The sequence below is a fragment of the Cygnus olor genome, chromosome 2 (assembly GCF_009769625.2).
Source record: "Cygnus olor isolate bCygOlo1 chromosome 2, bCygOlo1.pri.v2, whole genome shotgun sequence".
Classification (NCBI taxonomy): domain Eukaryota; kingdom Metazoa; phylum Chordata; class Aves; order Anseriformes; family Anatidae; genus Cygnus; species Cygnus olor.
In genome coordinates this window covers 101,553,980-101,570,743 of record NC_049170.1, presented here as the reverse complement: position 1 = coordinate 101,570,743, position 16,764 = coordinate 101,553,980, and the positions used below count along the sequence as shown (strand labels likewise).

Genomic DNA, 16,764 nt, shown 5'->3' with positions numbered 1-16,764 from the left:
CATTATTAACAGAAACAAAACCATAATTTTTTAATTCTAAAACCATGGTTCCTCACTTTTTAAACCAAGAGAAATTGTTTTAAGAGACCTGACATATGTATGACCACAAAATGCTGTGACCAAGACTTAGAGCTTTCTTTCCACCTGAAAATAGTAGCTTCATAAAATTCATAGATAGAGAAGGAGTTTCTTCCAGATAGAATGTGAATGTTTGCTTTCAAAGCCTCTTATATGGATCTGACCAACCTGACTGTCTCCTTTCATAAGCACTTTTTCCCTCACGTTAAAGCTGAAATGAAATGAAACCTCTGGATTACAGGATTGGAATGTTGTCTGTTCAGCTCTTCATCTGGGATGATTTAGGCAAAGGAATCCAGTGATAAAATGATTAGAACCAGGACCATTATGCCTCCCAGTCATTTTTTTTTCCCTAGTACAGCTGCACTTCAAACTGAAAGACTGAGAACATTTCAGAGCTGCCGCCAAGTCTCCATCTCAGTCAATATGCCCATTTTAACAAAGCCTCTTCTGCTCCTGTTCTCTGGAAACCATTATTAAAGGTCATCTACTTGCTAAAGCCCAAATGCTAAACACCTTTATGTAGACAAAGCATATGACGAAGCATTGCTGTGCTTATTCAAGGAGATGGGAAAGAGCAGCTACACTGAAAACAGTGTGGCAATATATCAGCTCATCTGGAGTCCTCCACTCCCTAAACTTTGCTCTTACCAGTTTTAGAGGAGAGAGGAAGATTGTAATGCTAAAATGATGAGGAATTGTACCTGCTCAGTCTCAGTCTTGACTTATCCAACAGAATAGCATCTTCTTGTTTGGCTTCTTCCATTTCCCTATTTGCTGAGGCCCTCATTAACTTCCATGTATTTAATCTTACCACCCAGTGGACAATTATTATCTCACCCCACTGATACACAGGTGATGACTGATCCACAGAGAAACTAAATATCTCATTCGATGTGATTCAGAAAATCTGGAAACTGAATTCAAGTGGAACTAATTCCAAACACCCCAAATCTAGACTACAAATGATCATTCTTGCCAGTATGAGTTTAAGGGCAAAACTTGCCTCTAAAAACTGAATGATTTTATTACCATTATCTAGAAACTTGTTCAAATGGACAAATTAGACCCTACATTTTAATTCTTGAAAACATTTAATAGTATTCACATTTTTTCATGTCCTCAGTTTCCTGTTATTTTTAAGTGTTAGTAAATTTTAGCATCAAAAGCACGTTTGTACACTTTCTTTTCTTGCCAATTTGAATAAGTAACAATAGTCCTACATTTTGCCCTGCAGCTCATGGTCACTTCCATCAGGCAGAATTTCTTTAATTCATGACACCTCACCTTAGACACCAACCTCCACTACAAAGAAAACGAATGTCTCTTGACCTTTCAAAGATACTGTATGTCCTCAAGATCCTTCATGTAATAATGTCCTCAAATGCTTCAGAGAAGTTGAGCATTTTGAGAGTGTTCTGGTGGCTTCTAAAACAGCTTGAAATAGCCTTGTGTCTTCAACAGAATAATTCAATGTCTACTTTGGAAAATAATTGCACCTTTCAATTTTCTCTGCTGTCCAAGTACTCTGTCAGTGAAGAGTTAAAGGAAGGATTTCACCTCTCATATAGTAGTGCCATTACTCCCCACGCACACTGTGTGACTTGTGTGTAATGGTGAGGCCTAGAGAACCAGCTGATATGATGAATCTTTCTTTCAAAGAGTGGAGGTAAGTAATAGGAAGCAACAGCATGGTAGTGTAAAACTGGAGTCTAGTATATGATAAAACCACATCTGCATAGCTCCTAGGCAGTTTTGTATGACTCATCACAGCAGCATTTAAATACTGAAAAAGGGCAAATATATACAATTCCATTGTAAATTATGTTATCTTCTCCACCATTCCTTTTCTGATGCAGTCATTGGCCTGTACCTCCATGTGTGAGATTTCTGTTTATTTCAGTAGACATTAGATTTGACCTGTGCCCAACACATAACTCTGAGAGTTAGGGGAAGTTCTTTTCAGCAATTTCAACAGCATGTGCTAATCTATCTATGCTGTATATCAGAAGACTTTTACAAAACATCAGGAGTTTTGCACTTGGGACCTTAGTCCTAAAATAAAAGTTTTAGGGATAAGACCATTAGCTTGATTAATGAGAACTGGAGCCTGGGAGAAGAGGTTGAATGGCTATGAGACAGAGTGAATCAACTGAGTCATCAATGGGACAAAATGAAATTGACTAAAACAGAATAACATTGTGGATGACAAGTTTGCATACAGCTATGCAGGACAGCAAATCTTACTGCTCACCCAGCAGTTCCATTAATTCTTCAGCCAAACTTTTGTTACTTTATTGACACTCACACACTCATTCACAATTCTGGCATATTTTATATTAACTCACTTATTTGCAATATTTTCACTGATTTGTCAGAAAAGTACATGTAACAAACAACTTAAAATGGAGTAATAATGTTGGAGTTATTGACCATCAAACACAACTGGAAGCTGCATCTCATTTTAACTGTTATGATTATTTCTCTCATTTTTTACCTCTGATTACTTTAAATTCCTTCCTAATTTTTAAAAGAACACTATGAGAAAATACAGTGCAAATAGTGTGTTCAAAATATTCCACGCCAAACTATCATTCATTTATTAAGTAATAGGAGAAAACTTTTCTAGCAGGTATCCCTTCAAAGTACATTTTTCTAGTCCTGTTCATAGAATGAGCATTCATCATGTTCATGCTTCTAGTTTTTCTTACTTTTTTTTTGTCAACACCCTTCAATATAACAGTATTGACACTTTGCCTTTCCAACCTGTTTCAAAAATGAAAGGAAAGCCTAAGGTTTCAGTGCCTTTAGAGATTAAATACTCTAGCGCTTCCAAATGTACAACCTGAACTTTGTTTTCCTTTCTTTGTAGAACTAACATTAGTTATTCTTCAAAACAAATTACATTTTACTTTAAAACCCTGTAACTATTATTGTGGTTTGCTTATTTATTTATTTTTTCTTTTCAGTTAGTTTTTGTTTTCCTTATTAATTCACTCGCAATATAGGCACTTCAGAAAATTGTTAATGCCCTTGAACTCGTATTACAATGACAGCACTATGAAGTAGAAGTGCAGCTGATAGCAGTTGATGTTGAGACCATAATATTATGTAGTGTTAAATGAGATTTTTCAAGAAATCAACTGATTATTAAAAATGTTCAGAATTTTACTGAGTTGGCAAATAAGTAGAAACTGAATGCAAAAGAGTAATTATTAACAGGCTTCAATAAATAAACCTGGGTTTGCAAATTCAGCTCTAAGGGGCAATGATTGTATATACCTGTTTTGCCAAGATACCTATAGTTCTATTCTTTGAGAGAGGAGTCTCTATCAGAGTTCAAGCCATTGCAAATTTTGGTTTGCAAAAAGTCATAGACCTTACTGTAAGGATGCAGATTTCAGTTCAGTTGCTGGGGTCATATATTAAAAAGTACTCTGAAGATCATGTGTGAAAGATCTTTCAGTCTGCTGCATTATTTATACTGAAAAAGAAATGAAAATTCTCCTCTTGGAGTATTGGCAACACTTCTTGGGCATCAGTTAATCCCCACCACTGTTCACAGGCTAGAAATTTGGCCTTGATATCTGAACCTTTGGTAACTAAAGACTTTATTGTTGTAAATATATATATATTCAATGCTAAATCTTGCTTAAACTGTCTATGTCTTATTCTGCTTTTGTCTTCCAGAGCGATTCAATGTATATCTTATGCCTACACCAAATTTAGATATCTATGGGGAATGTACAATGCAGATCACACATGAAAACATCTATCTCTGGGACATCCACAATGCCAAGGTCAAGCTGGTCATGTGGCCTCTGAGCTCTTTGAGGAGATATGGACGTGACTCAACATGGTTCACATTTGAGTCTGGAAGGTAAGAGTTAAGGAGAAACAGCAACAAGAAGTAAACGATTTTTGGGAAGCACTCTGCTAAGTTAGATTAGCCTCTCATCTTAAAGTAAGAAAGATGGAATACATGGCTTCTCCATAAACTTCCATTTGTTGAATATCACTTTTCAATATATTCAGCCCAATGTTCAAAATAAACATTAATATACCTCATATTTAAAATGAGCTTAAACTTTATGGTTTGTCACCTCCCCTTCCTCTGATTTTTATTTAACTGCCATTGAACTGTCATTCTTAGGTTTTATGGGTCTCACTATGCTTCTACACTAGTGTGCTATATATTTGAGAACAGTTGATGCAAAAGAAATGAAAATGGAAAAGGCTCATCGTACAGGGGAGTAGCTTCCATCACAGTAGATATTACTTTTTTGGGTGTATCTGATGACTGATTGCCACCCTGGTATATAATTGCAAGCAGGAGTACAGAGAACATTGTGAGCCCATAAAAAGGCTAGCTCTATTTTTCTGCCTGCAGTTTTAATCCTCATTGCCATTTCTTTTCTCAGAACAGTTTTAAATATCCATGAAGACATAATTCTTTCTTCTATTTAATAATGTTTTTCCAAAAATCAGCAATGGCTGACCCATGTTTCAGTTTAATTTCAATGATTAAACTGTGGGGTTCATGCAAGTATACAGTTTTAGTAAGAATCATTTGGTAAATCATACCTTCCCTCAGGCCTTAAACTACTTCATGGGAAACTAAAAAGAGCGTGCCTGCTCAGCACCAGAAATTACCAATCAGTACCATCTTACTCTGGAGAAGAAGGGAAAAAGAAGGGGGGAGGGGGGAGAGGAAACTAGGATTTAGCTTTATCTTATTCTTCCTGAATATCCCATTCATCTGAGTCTTTGACTAAATTTGTGTTTTCAAGCATGTGTTCTATTAAGGGGGAATGGGGTGATTTCTGCATAAAAAGATAATGATTGAACTGTTTCCTTATACAGATTAGTATATCTATCTGTCTTCTCTTAATTGATTCTGAAGGAAACTCTCTTTGGAAATGAGAATCGTCATTAACTCAAAATTAAAGTGCTAAAACTAATTCAAATTAATCACTTGAAGTTGATTTGTAATACAATGTTCAAAATGTGGGTGTGCTTCTTCTACGGTATTTTCATTATGAAAAATTTCATTCTATACCATCCTGAAATTCTAACTTTTTCAGGATGGTTGCCTTCTGCACTGGTCTATTTCTATCTATTGCACATCAGTACTAACAGACTGTATATAGTGACTGTATTTATTCAAGAAAAATGAGTTTTATCTCTGTTTTTTCAAGCCTCCCACAATATTTTAATTTCATACTAATATCTAAATATCATCCTCTACATCCACAGGCCATGCAACCTGATAAAAGTGGATTGTTTTCCTGTGTTTTATTAGTATGAGCTAGCTCTGCCTTTATCTGTCATGTTTTATTGACTTTGATCTGATTCGTCCCTTTTACTTGCTTGGGAATGATTTATCTGTCTGATTTGGAATTGTGTAAGGACTAGATTTTGATTGGCAGAAAAATATAGAGGTAAAAAATAGGACTAGAGAAAAAAACAGTATCTTCAATAACATCTGAAGACTATAAAGGGCAACTCTAATGCTCATTTTACAATCTGCTGTTGATTTGCTTGGGTTTTTATTTTTTAAATCAGCATCTTCTTTCTTATCTTCCTGAGACATTAATTTATCATTGTCCCTTGATCTCCTAGTATCTTAATACAGTAAATTCCTGATGCATGCTGTCTTATCAGAAGGAAAGCGCTCATCCATGGTTTATGAGAATGTTACACAGTAAAAGTGTTTTTGCTTTAATTTTTCCCCAAGGCTTAAATATTAAATAGAGGCAATTTCTTTAAAGGAAATATTTTGAAATAGGTTCTAAATTTTTACCAAGCTTTAGCAGTTATGTTAAAGTATATATGAATGTGCTCAATTTGCATGAACATTGAGAGCTCATTTTCATATATATTTATTTATTATCCAACCTCAATTTTGGTATTACTTTCACACACACACACAAAAAAATATCCCTCACATTAAAATAAATGGACATATTCACAACAAAGTACTATAACAAACAAGTGGATCAGAATTAATCTTTCAGACAATTAAATTTATCTTTAATAAACATATTGCCTTGCATTTAAAAGGAATATGTATTCAGATATATAAAGCTAAAGTATTCATTTATCTAATGAAATCTAATAAGTACACAATTGAGAGTATGTCTAAATCATGGGTGGAATGAACACAGATTTTTTTTTCTGTTGTGTTTTTGACTGAATTGGAGTTTCTGAATATGTATCTTTGTACTAGCTAGGAAGTTAGACGTATCCTTATTTTTCATTATGTAGCAGATTAGTGAAAGTAAATATTTCTTGCAAACTGATTTAGTCATTTGCATTCTTCGATATTCAAGTTCTGCTAAAAAGTGGGGGAAGAACAATTTTGTGTGGCTTAGTTTGATGCAGAATGGTGAGATTCTCATTATTTAAAGTATCTTATTAAGGGCAATCCCACTCAATTAATCTATTGATCAAAAAACAGTAATTCACATCTCTGTTGGGCACTACAATGGCTTTGTACTGATTAATGCTGTACATCTGATATAGTGAATGGGAATTCAGTAATTCAGAGCCCCAAAGGACCTAGCATTTACTTTTTCCAAGAGCCAGGCTTTCCACCTAACAAGCTTCAGATTGGCTTGACTGGTTTTATTGTTGAATTATCAACAATTTTCCTTAAGGTATGTACACAGGTAATGTGTTCAGATAAATCATTGTCATTATTTTGGTTATTGGGTATGTTGGAGACACTGTGCCTAAGAATGCAGTTAATCTGTGCAAGTTTCTCTTGGAATTTATGGAATTGCTGCTTCACATGGGTGTTAATCCTTGACTGACCCTGAAATGGCAAACAAGTTCCTTATGAAAATGCCTACTCAACTGTCTAGATGAAGATACTGTAGATATGCTTTGGAATAATTAATTTTATGCAATCTAAGAAACATGCCAGAAAAGCAGTAAAATAGGTACAGATAAATTATCTCAAGGTCCACTTTAGATGTGAAGACACTGTTTTCAGTGCCAGAGTTTCAGGATTCATTTTTCTGATGCAAACCAAACATTCTAAAGGCCATAAACAATGTTTAAAATTTACTGTATGGGAACTACAAAAGACAGTTATCCAAGCTTTCCTTTTGGCAAAACAAGCTGTCTGAGGCACTTTTTGTAGGAGCGTAAGAGGAGACTCCTAAGAATTGATAATTTTTTCTCATATCTTGGGGTAGGGCACTGTGTAAAGTAAACATATATGGACGTTTCATTGTTTTTGAAGTGTTCTTTTTTTTTTTTTTCCACTTTGCTGCAATTCTTCCATGGACATTAAACAATATTTTCTGTCTATGGAAACTGTATAGTCAAGTCTGTTAATATCTGAGATATCTGAAAACAAAAACAAACAACAACAAAAAAAAAAACAGTCAAGCTGAAGTCAAGTTAAGTACAGTGAGAAGTTGCAATAAGGGAATATGTTGTGAAATGCCTCCAGCTGAGCAGAGAGGTAAATATGCTCCTGGAGTTTTGAGAAGAATAAAAGTAGCCACGAATCCATGACACCCTCCTTTTTCTGAAATATACTTTCTTCTATTTCATAGACAAGATGTAGAAATTTAAATGATTTCAATATTTCCAAATTTATTCATGCTCTGCATTTGAAGAACATAGTGTGAATACTGTGGCATTAAATCACACTAAACTTTTGCTTATTTATTTGTCTTTGATTGTGTTTTTCTCTTCATGAGAAAAAAAAATAATGAAATGTGATATTCTATGACACATGACACTTCAAAGATCTGGAGTCTATTTGTTTGGTTAAAAAAATATTAAGCTCAAGCATGGCAGAGTGGTTACATGAGACTTTCTCAGATTTTGTTTTCTATGTATGTGACCCACAACTGACATACTCATTTTCTCAGTGCATACTCATTTCTCATACACAGATGCTAGGGTTATCTGAAGCAGAAAGTTCGATATTTGCTTCAGGCACTACATCTGACTGATATCTTTCATTTGTCTGTCAGTGTTCTGTGGTGATTGTGCGAATGTGAAAAATATTAGTCGATTAACCCTTAAGTTTTGGGAAACATCCTCTTTTTCTTCCCTTATGTGAGGAGAGGTCCCTTAGGTATGTGCCTTATGAGACAGTTGTTCTGGGACTTCACATGCTGGCGTATGTAGCAGCTCACGTCTACACCTCCCTGAAGAAAAGCATTTAACTCCTGATTGCTGGTGGATTGTCTAAATTATGCGATAAGCTTATCATAGGTTCAGAATATCATGGAATTTGTAAGTTCTAAGGGTTTATAAGCCATATGAGCATTCACACGGAGCTGCAGTAAATAGACTTATAATTTCACATAAACACTCACTCAAAGCTCTCAGTATCCTCTACAGTATACTGTTAGGTTCTTTTGTTTGCTTGTTTGTTTTTCTGTGACACCTTTTTAATATTTTTAAAAAGCCATAATATGAATTTTATGTGGGTTTGTTTTATCTGTTTTTTCTCACTGCCTCTTCCTTCTTTCTTGTATTCTTACCCCAAGTGGCATGTATTGCTAAAATCTGAATATAACTACAAACAAAAAAAGACAAGACAAACAAACAAAACAAGAATCTCTTGTCTGTATCCTTCCCTTCTTCTTTCAGTAATCACATAGCTCTAGTTTTAAGATGTGACATTTTCACCACTGAAAAGATTTAATTAGTTCCTGGCATTCAGTAGTGCCAAGGTTACGCTCTAATATGTTGTAATTGTAGTTCCATTACTACTTTTTTTTCCATTCCAACTTCATTCCAACTCTCAATTTCCTTCTGCCCAGTTTCTGACCTGGAATAATTTCTGTGTTAGTCATCTAATTTACTTAAATCCCACTTAAAAAGGAGTTGTGTGTTCAATTCATCTACATGACTCTTACTCTGTTTTTGATCATGGCACCTAATCTAGAGCTCTTTTACTGGAATAATTAATTAATTATTATTATTATTAATAATAATAATAATAATACAGCTTGTTGTAAGTGATTTATAAAGTGCTCATTGCATTTTCTCTCTGCCAAGGCTCGGACTGCTTTTGTGTTGGTAAGACAGAGTGTGGTCCACCAAAACTCACATACAAATAAAATTCTCCGCAACATAACCAACTATGGCAGACAGAAAGGATTATATGCTAGCTTCTTTATGCTACATTTCTACTGTGTGTTCTAAAGTGTTCTGCTTTCCTTTAGTCCCTGTCTTAAAAATTCAGCCATGATATGTATACACACAACTACAAAACTTTCTCCAATTGACGAAGAATGCTTGTGACATTCCACTTTACTGTAAAAGCTCTATTGTTGATGAGAAAAACAATGACATCTAAGAAAGACAATCTATTCAAAGAATAAAAGTATTTTTATTAAGATGTAATTTTATTGCAAATAGATTGAAAAGTCACTGACTCCTAGGACAGGGCAGCAAAGTCCACAGCTGAAGTTTTGTAGCACAGTAATGAACAAATTTATAAATGCTAAATCAGTAGGAGTGAAAACACCACTAATTCGTTAATTCCGTATTGTCTAAGTGGTAAAATTCTTTACAAATTTGCACTGAGTGAAAAATATGTAGTTAGAAAAGGTCACCTGAAGTTTGTCTAACGAACACAAAAAATGTGTAGCTCAAAACAAACCTCATAATTTCTGTGGTATTTATAGAAGTGACTCCTATTTGTATATTTTCCAACCAGAGGGCCCAGCATGAATTTTTCTCTTCAGCTGATCCAGTATCTTTGGCATGATCTAAATGTTACAAAGTTATTAATGAAATCACTAATGGTATTGGGTTAGCCTAGTATATTAGCGGACAGCATGTTATATTCCTTTTGATGATCCTGAGATAACAGGAGCTATGCCTTCCAATTGAAGTGCACAATTTGATTTCTGCCTTCTAACATGCTTTTATGGCATAATCAAAATAGGTTTTGTTTTAAAATATTTTGAGATTACCCACCATTTTGCTTTCTGATGGCTTTACATCCACACATAAGCCCAGAAGAGTTGGTATTTACTTACCATTTTCCAGCTGTCCCTTTTTCACACATGTTGCTCTGCTGCAAGCATCCATTTTTGCATTAATATTCCTGATGCTGAATATGACTAATGAGGTTTTTGCTATGTAATGTGTGAGTGGAGAAGAAACAGACAAAATAATTCATACATTTGTAATCATATTAGGACTCAATTATTATTACTACTACACATTTTAACTGTTGAACTCCATAGTGGGCAAAAATTAATCTCATATAGCAATTCTGAATAACTGTAGATGCCCCAGCACATGGTCCTTTACTCTGAAGGAGTTGTATTAACCTTTAATCTTCTACCTCAAAATACAGGACAACTGAAACATCTCAGATTTGAAATGTAAAGCTATAACAATGCTGTTTCACCCATTTAAAAAATAAATAAATCAACAGCACAGCTCAGGTACTCATGTATACAAAATGCTAATAAATTTCATAATGGTGCTCATTTTTATATATATAACATTTACATTAAGAGATAGGGTTTCTATTTTAGCTCTTAAACACTGTTGCAACCCCCAGCAAGCCAATTTTCATGAGCTGATTAAAAATGCTGAAACTAGGCAGCTAATTACCTATACAGACAGTAGGAGAGTGTTAAATACTTTACACAGGGAAATCCAGAAGGCAACACTTTCAACAGAGACTATCTAGACAGCAAGAATGCTAAACACAAGTAAATCCTCCTTTTCTCCAAAGCTTATGAGTGTAGTACCATCAACTGAGGAGGTTTGCAATATCCTCTATGTACTGTGTACTGCACAAATGTAGAAGGAAGTAATCAAAATGCAAAGGGTGGAATTTGCACAACAAAGAGCATTGTTCATGAATATGTAGGAACCTTTGCAAAGGCATACTTCCACATACACACACACAGCACTGCAGAAGCATTGAGGGGTGTGTTTTTAAACATTTGTAAGCTTCATTTGTTGTCAGGAACTGTGTTTCCTAGGCCTCAGCTGGCATATAGGTTTATTCTAAAGGTCATTGGAATGTTTCAACAGTTGTTTCTTGTGTGTCACACATGAAAATTTGCAATGGAAGTTTTATTTTTCCCTCAGTCTTGGGACTTGATTATTCTGGAATCAAGTCTCATAGAGCATGACTGCCAGCCATGACTCAGGAGCTGAGAAGCTTATGTCAGCAGGATGGTCTTGGAGAGTTTGCCTAATATCTGCCAGATTCCCTGTTCTCAGCTAGTGTTAATTCATTGTTATCGCAAATAATATGTTCACTGATAAAATGCCTATTGGCATCTTTTTATTTAACTTTACTAAGACATATCACTTGTGGAGAATGAGGGCAACCACTGATTTCTTTGCTTCAAAAAGAGGTCATTTGAGTGGTTTGGGCACTGACAGAACAGTACAGCAGTTCCAGAAGTACCTCTGTGTTCTGGATATAGCAACTGTGTGACAGCAGAAACTCTAGTGCAGGAATGTCCATGGTTGTTCTTTTTATTAGGCATTGAATTCTTGCTTGTCATTATTAAGTTGAATGCTGTTATTAACAGAACTTTATACAAAAGTATATTACCTATATACTTTTGGATATATACTTATATGTGTGAACTCAGTGTACCCAGGACTGTGTTGGAATATGTGTGATTGTGGAAGGTACTATTTTTTTTCTACCGCTATAGTTATTTCAATTTTCATTTAAGAATCAAACAATAATCATTAAAGAAAATATTTTTTTTATTAAATTAGTTTTTTTCACTTCCATTAATTTCATTAATAAATGATTAATTCCATTAGTTATGCCATCAATTAGAAAAACAAAATATTCTCCACTGTAAAAAGCTATAGCTATAGAAAACCAAGAAAGTAATATTAAAAGTAAATTGATGAGGAATTTTCTTTCATTTGCTTTTTGTGATTTTTTTTTTAATTTTATGTTCGTAGAAACCAGAGAACACTTCGGATATTTTGGTTAAAACATTTAAAGCATGCTCAGAAACTGATACAGATTTCTCATCACTTCTCAACACCTGCACTCTTAATGATATCCAAGCTGTTTTGTGACTATTTGCTACAAATACAAATACATGAAAAAAATATTTTACAGATGTATTTTACTTATAAAATAATATAAAATATGTATTATCCCCAATTGTATAGGGAATACAATACAGTAGCAAAATGTCTATACATACAAATAGCCAGGCCTGGAAGAACTATCAAATTGAACATTTGTGGGTAATTCCTTTTATTTTTTAGATAGTGATGGCATACTCTGGTGAAATACAAATGTCCATGCACTAAATTTCAGTTTCTGTTTTCACAAAGCATTATCCTAAGGAGAAAAAGATGCTAATAATTGAAAACCATATCACAGCTTTCCCAGCATTATCATGCCCTCCTCAAGTCTTTTACTGCAACTAAATGTTCTCTCATTCTAATTTAAATTAACTAAAGAATTCTCAAAATACTGTCACATAAGGGAGATGGAGAGCACTTTATACACAGTGCCTGCTCAGAAGCATTCTAGAAAGTGAGGCTATTTTTGAGGTGGGCTTGACTGGTCCCACAGGCTCTTTTAATCTTCCGCTTATTTATAAGGTACTGAAGGAAGGTTTGTCCCTTAGCCCCTGTTAGAGGAAATGCTATTAGCTACTGTGTCCCTCCTAATAGTACTTCTTCACTATCACAGTAAGTTATTGCTATTATTGCACTATTAATAATTCTGTACTCTGAGTAATAGTGTGATGGTGTGTGATTTATTTCAGCTGTAAGTAGTCACTTGTCACATATTTTCTAAAAAGCTTCCATCTTATTAGAAAGAGGGGAGGGAAAGGCAGTCTAATGGAATCCTTCAGTCTCAGCAGTTCCAGACATCATTTGATCTTTCTGACTTTTTGGAAGAAAACTCAGTACAGTGCTATAACTCACCAAGATGCTTCATCTAGTTGATTATCCCGTCAGTGGCCAAAAAGTCAAATATAACATTGCACTTGCATGACTTGTTTGAACCGGTGCAACAAAGCAGATTTTCACATTTTAAAGACAGATATAGACAAATGTATACTTGGACAAGCTTGAGAAGTGGGAGTATGTGAACCTAGTGAGATTCAACAAGTCCAAGTGCAGGATGCTGTATCTGGGTCGGGGAAATCCCAGACATGAGGACAGACCTGGTAAAGAGCTCATTGACAGCAGCCCTGCAGAGAAGGACTTGGGGGTTCTGGTGGACAAAAAGCCTAACATGAGCCAGCAGTGTGTGCTTGCAGCCCAGAAGGCCAACTGCATTCTGGGCTGCAACAACGGAGGCCAGGGATGTGATTCTCCCCCTCTACTCTGCCTTTGTGAGGTCCCACTTGAAGTTCTCCATTCAGGTCTGCACATTCCCCAGCACAGGAAGGATGTGGAGCTGTTAGAACAGGTCCAGAGGATGATCAAGGGGTGGAGCACCTCTCCTATGAAGAAAGGCTGAGAGAGCTGGGGATGTTCAGCCTGAAGAAGGCTAGGGGAAGACCTCATTGTGGACTTTCAGTACTTAAAGGGGACTTATAAAAAGATGGAGAGAAACTTTTTGCTCGGTCAGATAATGATATGACAAGGGAGAATGGTTTTAAACTAAAATAAGGGAGATTTGGATTAGATGTTAGGAGGAAATTCTTCACTCAGTGGGTGGTGAGGCACTGGAACAGGTTGCCAAGAGAAGTTGTGGATGCCCCATCCCTGGAGGTGTTCAAGACCCAGCTGGACAAGGCCCTGGGCAACCTGGTCTAGTGAATAGCATCCCCGCCCATGACAGGGGAGTTGGAACTAGATGATCTTCAAGTTCCCTTCCAACCCAAGCTACTCTATGATTCTATGATATATTAATTTCTTTCCAACTTGGAAAATATCCCTCCTTTAAAATGATATTTTAAATGATCTTTGATACACTTTTTGAAAACAGCATCTTGGGACGAATGACAGAAGAGGCTTTATTTTCCTTAATTGCATGCTATCATGCCTGAAAATTCATAAAAGTTGGCATTAAGTAAATAAAGGTGCAAAACTGCATTTATTTGTATGCAGTATATAAAAAGAAACAAAAAAAATTGAAACCCTCTGATAAGTACCACTTACCGTTAGTGACGGTATTGAAGGACAGTTTAGATGATGACGCAGGGGAAAACCCTGAAGTTCTTTCAGATGATGATTGAGGGTGCCTTATCTTTTTTAGTGAAAACTGATTGGATGATACATATATTTCTGGTGCCTTACTTGTCTAAGAGGACTGTCACTGCCACCAGAGAATAAAGAGTGACAGCAGTGATCCAAACCAATAGTGGTCTGGAGACAATCATACCATGACTGTGTTAAAGGTGTTTTGCACATACAATGGATGTCAAGTGGACCAGCTTGCTGGGACTAATAGAAATGAAAGAAATTGATGAAAAACTGTTTTGTGAGGGGACTAAGTGAATGGAATCAGAGGAGGAGACGGGAATGTGGTGATGAAATATATAGGCTGGTAAGACAGAAAAAGAAAGGGATTTCTGAGTAAAAGCAAGGTACCTGATTTTTTTTAAAGAAGCACTGTAACAACTTTTGGAATACATTTAGCATTTCGGGAATAACATCTAGTCAGAAAGTGTGGAAGATCTGAGCACAAAGTAGCAAGAAAATGTTAGTTGAATAGATGCTTGTTATTGGTAGACTGACCATCTCAAATAGTTCATGTCACAGGTACTTTGTCAAGTTCATGTCACAGGTACTTTGTCATTTTATGGTAGGCTTCTTTAAGCCCCATTGGACCAATTTCTTTCTCAGAGAGGAAAAAAAAAAAAAAAAGGCAAAAAAAAAAAGAAAAAAAAAAGAAAGAAAAATGAGCATGATTAGCTCTCAGCCTTAGAAGTGCAGATGAAATGGAGGGCAGCCAAGAAAAAAGTGTTCAGTGCACATGGAAGTAGTGTCAAATAGCTGGTAAAAAGGACCATCAGAGAAATTAGAGCAGAAATAGTAATACACAGAAATAGACATGTATATTAGCATTTGTCTTGAGACTAATATTCTGTCTGTGATATGAAGGGTACCTATAATATGAATGTTCCAGAGTGAGAAAATAGGAAAATACTTCAAAAGACTTTTGTCAGGTATACTCAAAATGGTTTTAATGGCATACATGAAATAGCCACAAACATGCCCAAGCTATGATGTGTAAGTGTCTAGGGAAGGTGTGGTCATCTTTCACTGCATAAGAAGTATCCATTATGTATGATTTTGCACGTAATGGAATTGTGTCTTTTGTATTCTGCCACCTATAGTGTTTGCTTTTTGGATAGCTATATATAAATGTTTAATGAAACCAGTAGGTCTATAGTTAATGGATTTTTTTTTATTTATTTTTTTAAACCTGGCATACAAAATCATGGACAGAAGGGCTTGATACAGTCCAGTGTTCAGAGCAGTTCCACGTCTGTTATAAATTTCTTATAAAAATATTACTAAAGCAGTGCAGGACAGTGGGAGCTTAAATTATGAAACATTGAACCAGATGAGTAAGCTCCAGTTTAAAAGTAGCTTATAGAATCATAGAATCATAGAATATCCCAAGTTGGAAGGGACCCATAAGGATCATCAAGTCCAACTCCTGGCACCGCACAGGTCTGCCCAAAAGTTTAGACCATGTGACTAAGTGTACAGTCCAATCTCTTCTTAAATTCAGACAGGCTTGGTGCAGTGACTACTTCACTGGGGAGCCTGTTCCAGTGTACAACCACCCTCTCGGTGAAGAACCTCTTCCTGATGTCCAGCCTAAACTTCCCCTGCCTCAGTTTCACACCGTTCCCACGGGTCCTGTCACTGGTGATAACAGAGAATAGGTCATCTGCCTCTCCACTCCCTCTCGCGAGGAAGTTGTAGACTGCGATGAGGTCCCCCCTCAGCCTCCTCTTCTCCAGGCTGAACAGGCCCAGTGACCTCAGCCGCTCCTCATATGTCTTACCCTCTAGGCCTTCACCATCTTCGTCGCCCTCCTCTGGACACTCTCCAACAGTTTAATGTCCTTTTTGTACTGTGGTGCCCAGAACTGCACACAGTACTCGAGGTGAGGCCGCACCAGCACACAGTAGAGCGGGACAATCACTTCCCTCGACCAACTAGCAATGCCGTGCTTGATGCACCCCAGGATACAGTTGGCCCTCCTGGCTGCCAGGGCACACTGCTGGCTCATATTCAACTTGCTGTCAACCACAACCCCCAGATCCCTCTCTGCAGGGCTGCTCTCCAGTGTCTCATCACCCAGTCTGTATGTATAGCCAGGGTTGCCCCATCCCAGGTGCAGGACTCGGCACTTGCTTTTGTTAAACTTCATGTGGTTGGTGATCGCCCAGCTCTCCAATCTGTCCAGATCTCTCTGCAAGGCCTTTCCACCCTCATCCGAGTCCACAACTCCTCCAAGTTTAGTGTCGTCGGCAAATTTGCTCAGAACACCTTCTAGTCCTACATCCAAATCATTTATAAAAACATTGAAGAGGACTGGCCCTAAAATGGAGCCTTGAGGGACCCCACTAGTGACCATCCGCCAGCCAGATGTGGCCCCATTTACCACAACCCTTTGAGCCCTGCCCGTCAGCCAATTGCTCACCCATCGTATGATGGTTTTGTTTAGCTGTATGCTGGACATTTTGTCCAGTAGGATCCTATGGGAAACTGTGTCAAAAG

The 16,764-nt window shown here is 36.5% G+C and overlaps 1 protein-coding gene across 2 annotated transcripts in view; it reads left to right on the top strand.

The window, feature by feature from the left end:
• DOK6 (docking protein 6) overlaps positions 1 to 16,764 on the top strand; it is a 248,444-nt gene that overhangs the window by 147,363 nt on the left and 84,317 nt on the right. For both annotated transcript variants that reach the window (XM_040549753.1, XM_040549754.1), the window contains exon 5: positions 3,769 to 3,958. In XM_040549753.1, coding sequence (XP_040405687.1) covers positions 3,769 to 3,958 — 190 coding nt within the window. The remainder of the gene's footprint in view (positions 1 to 3,768; positions 3,959 to 16,764) is intronic.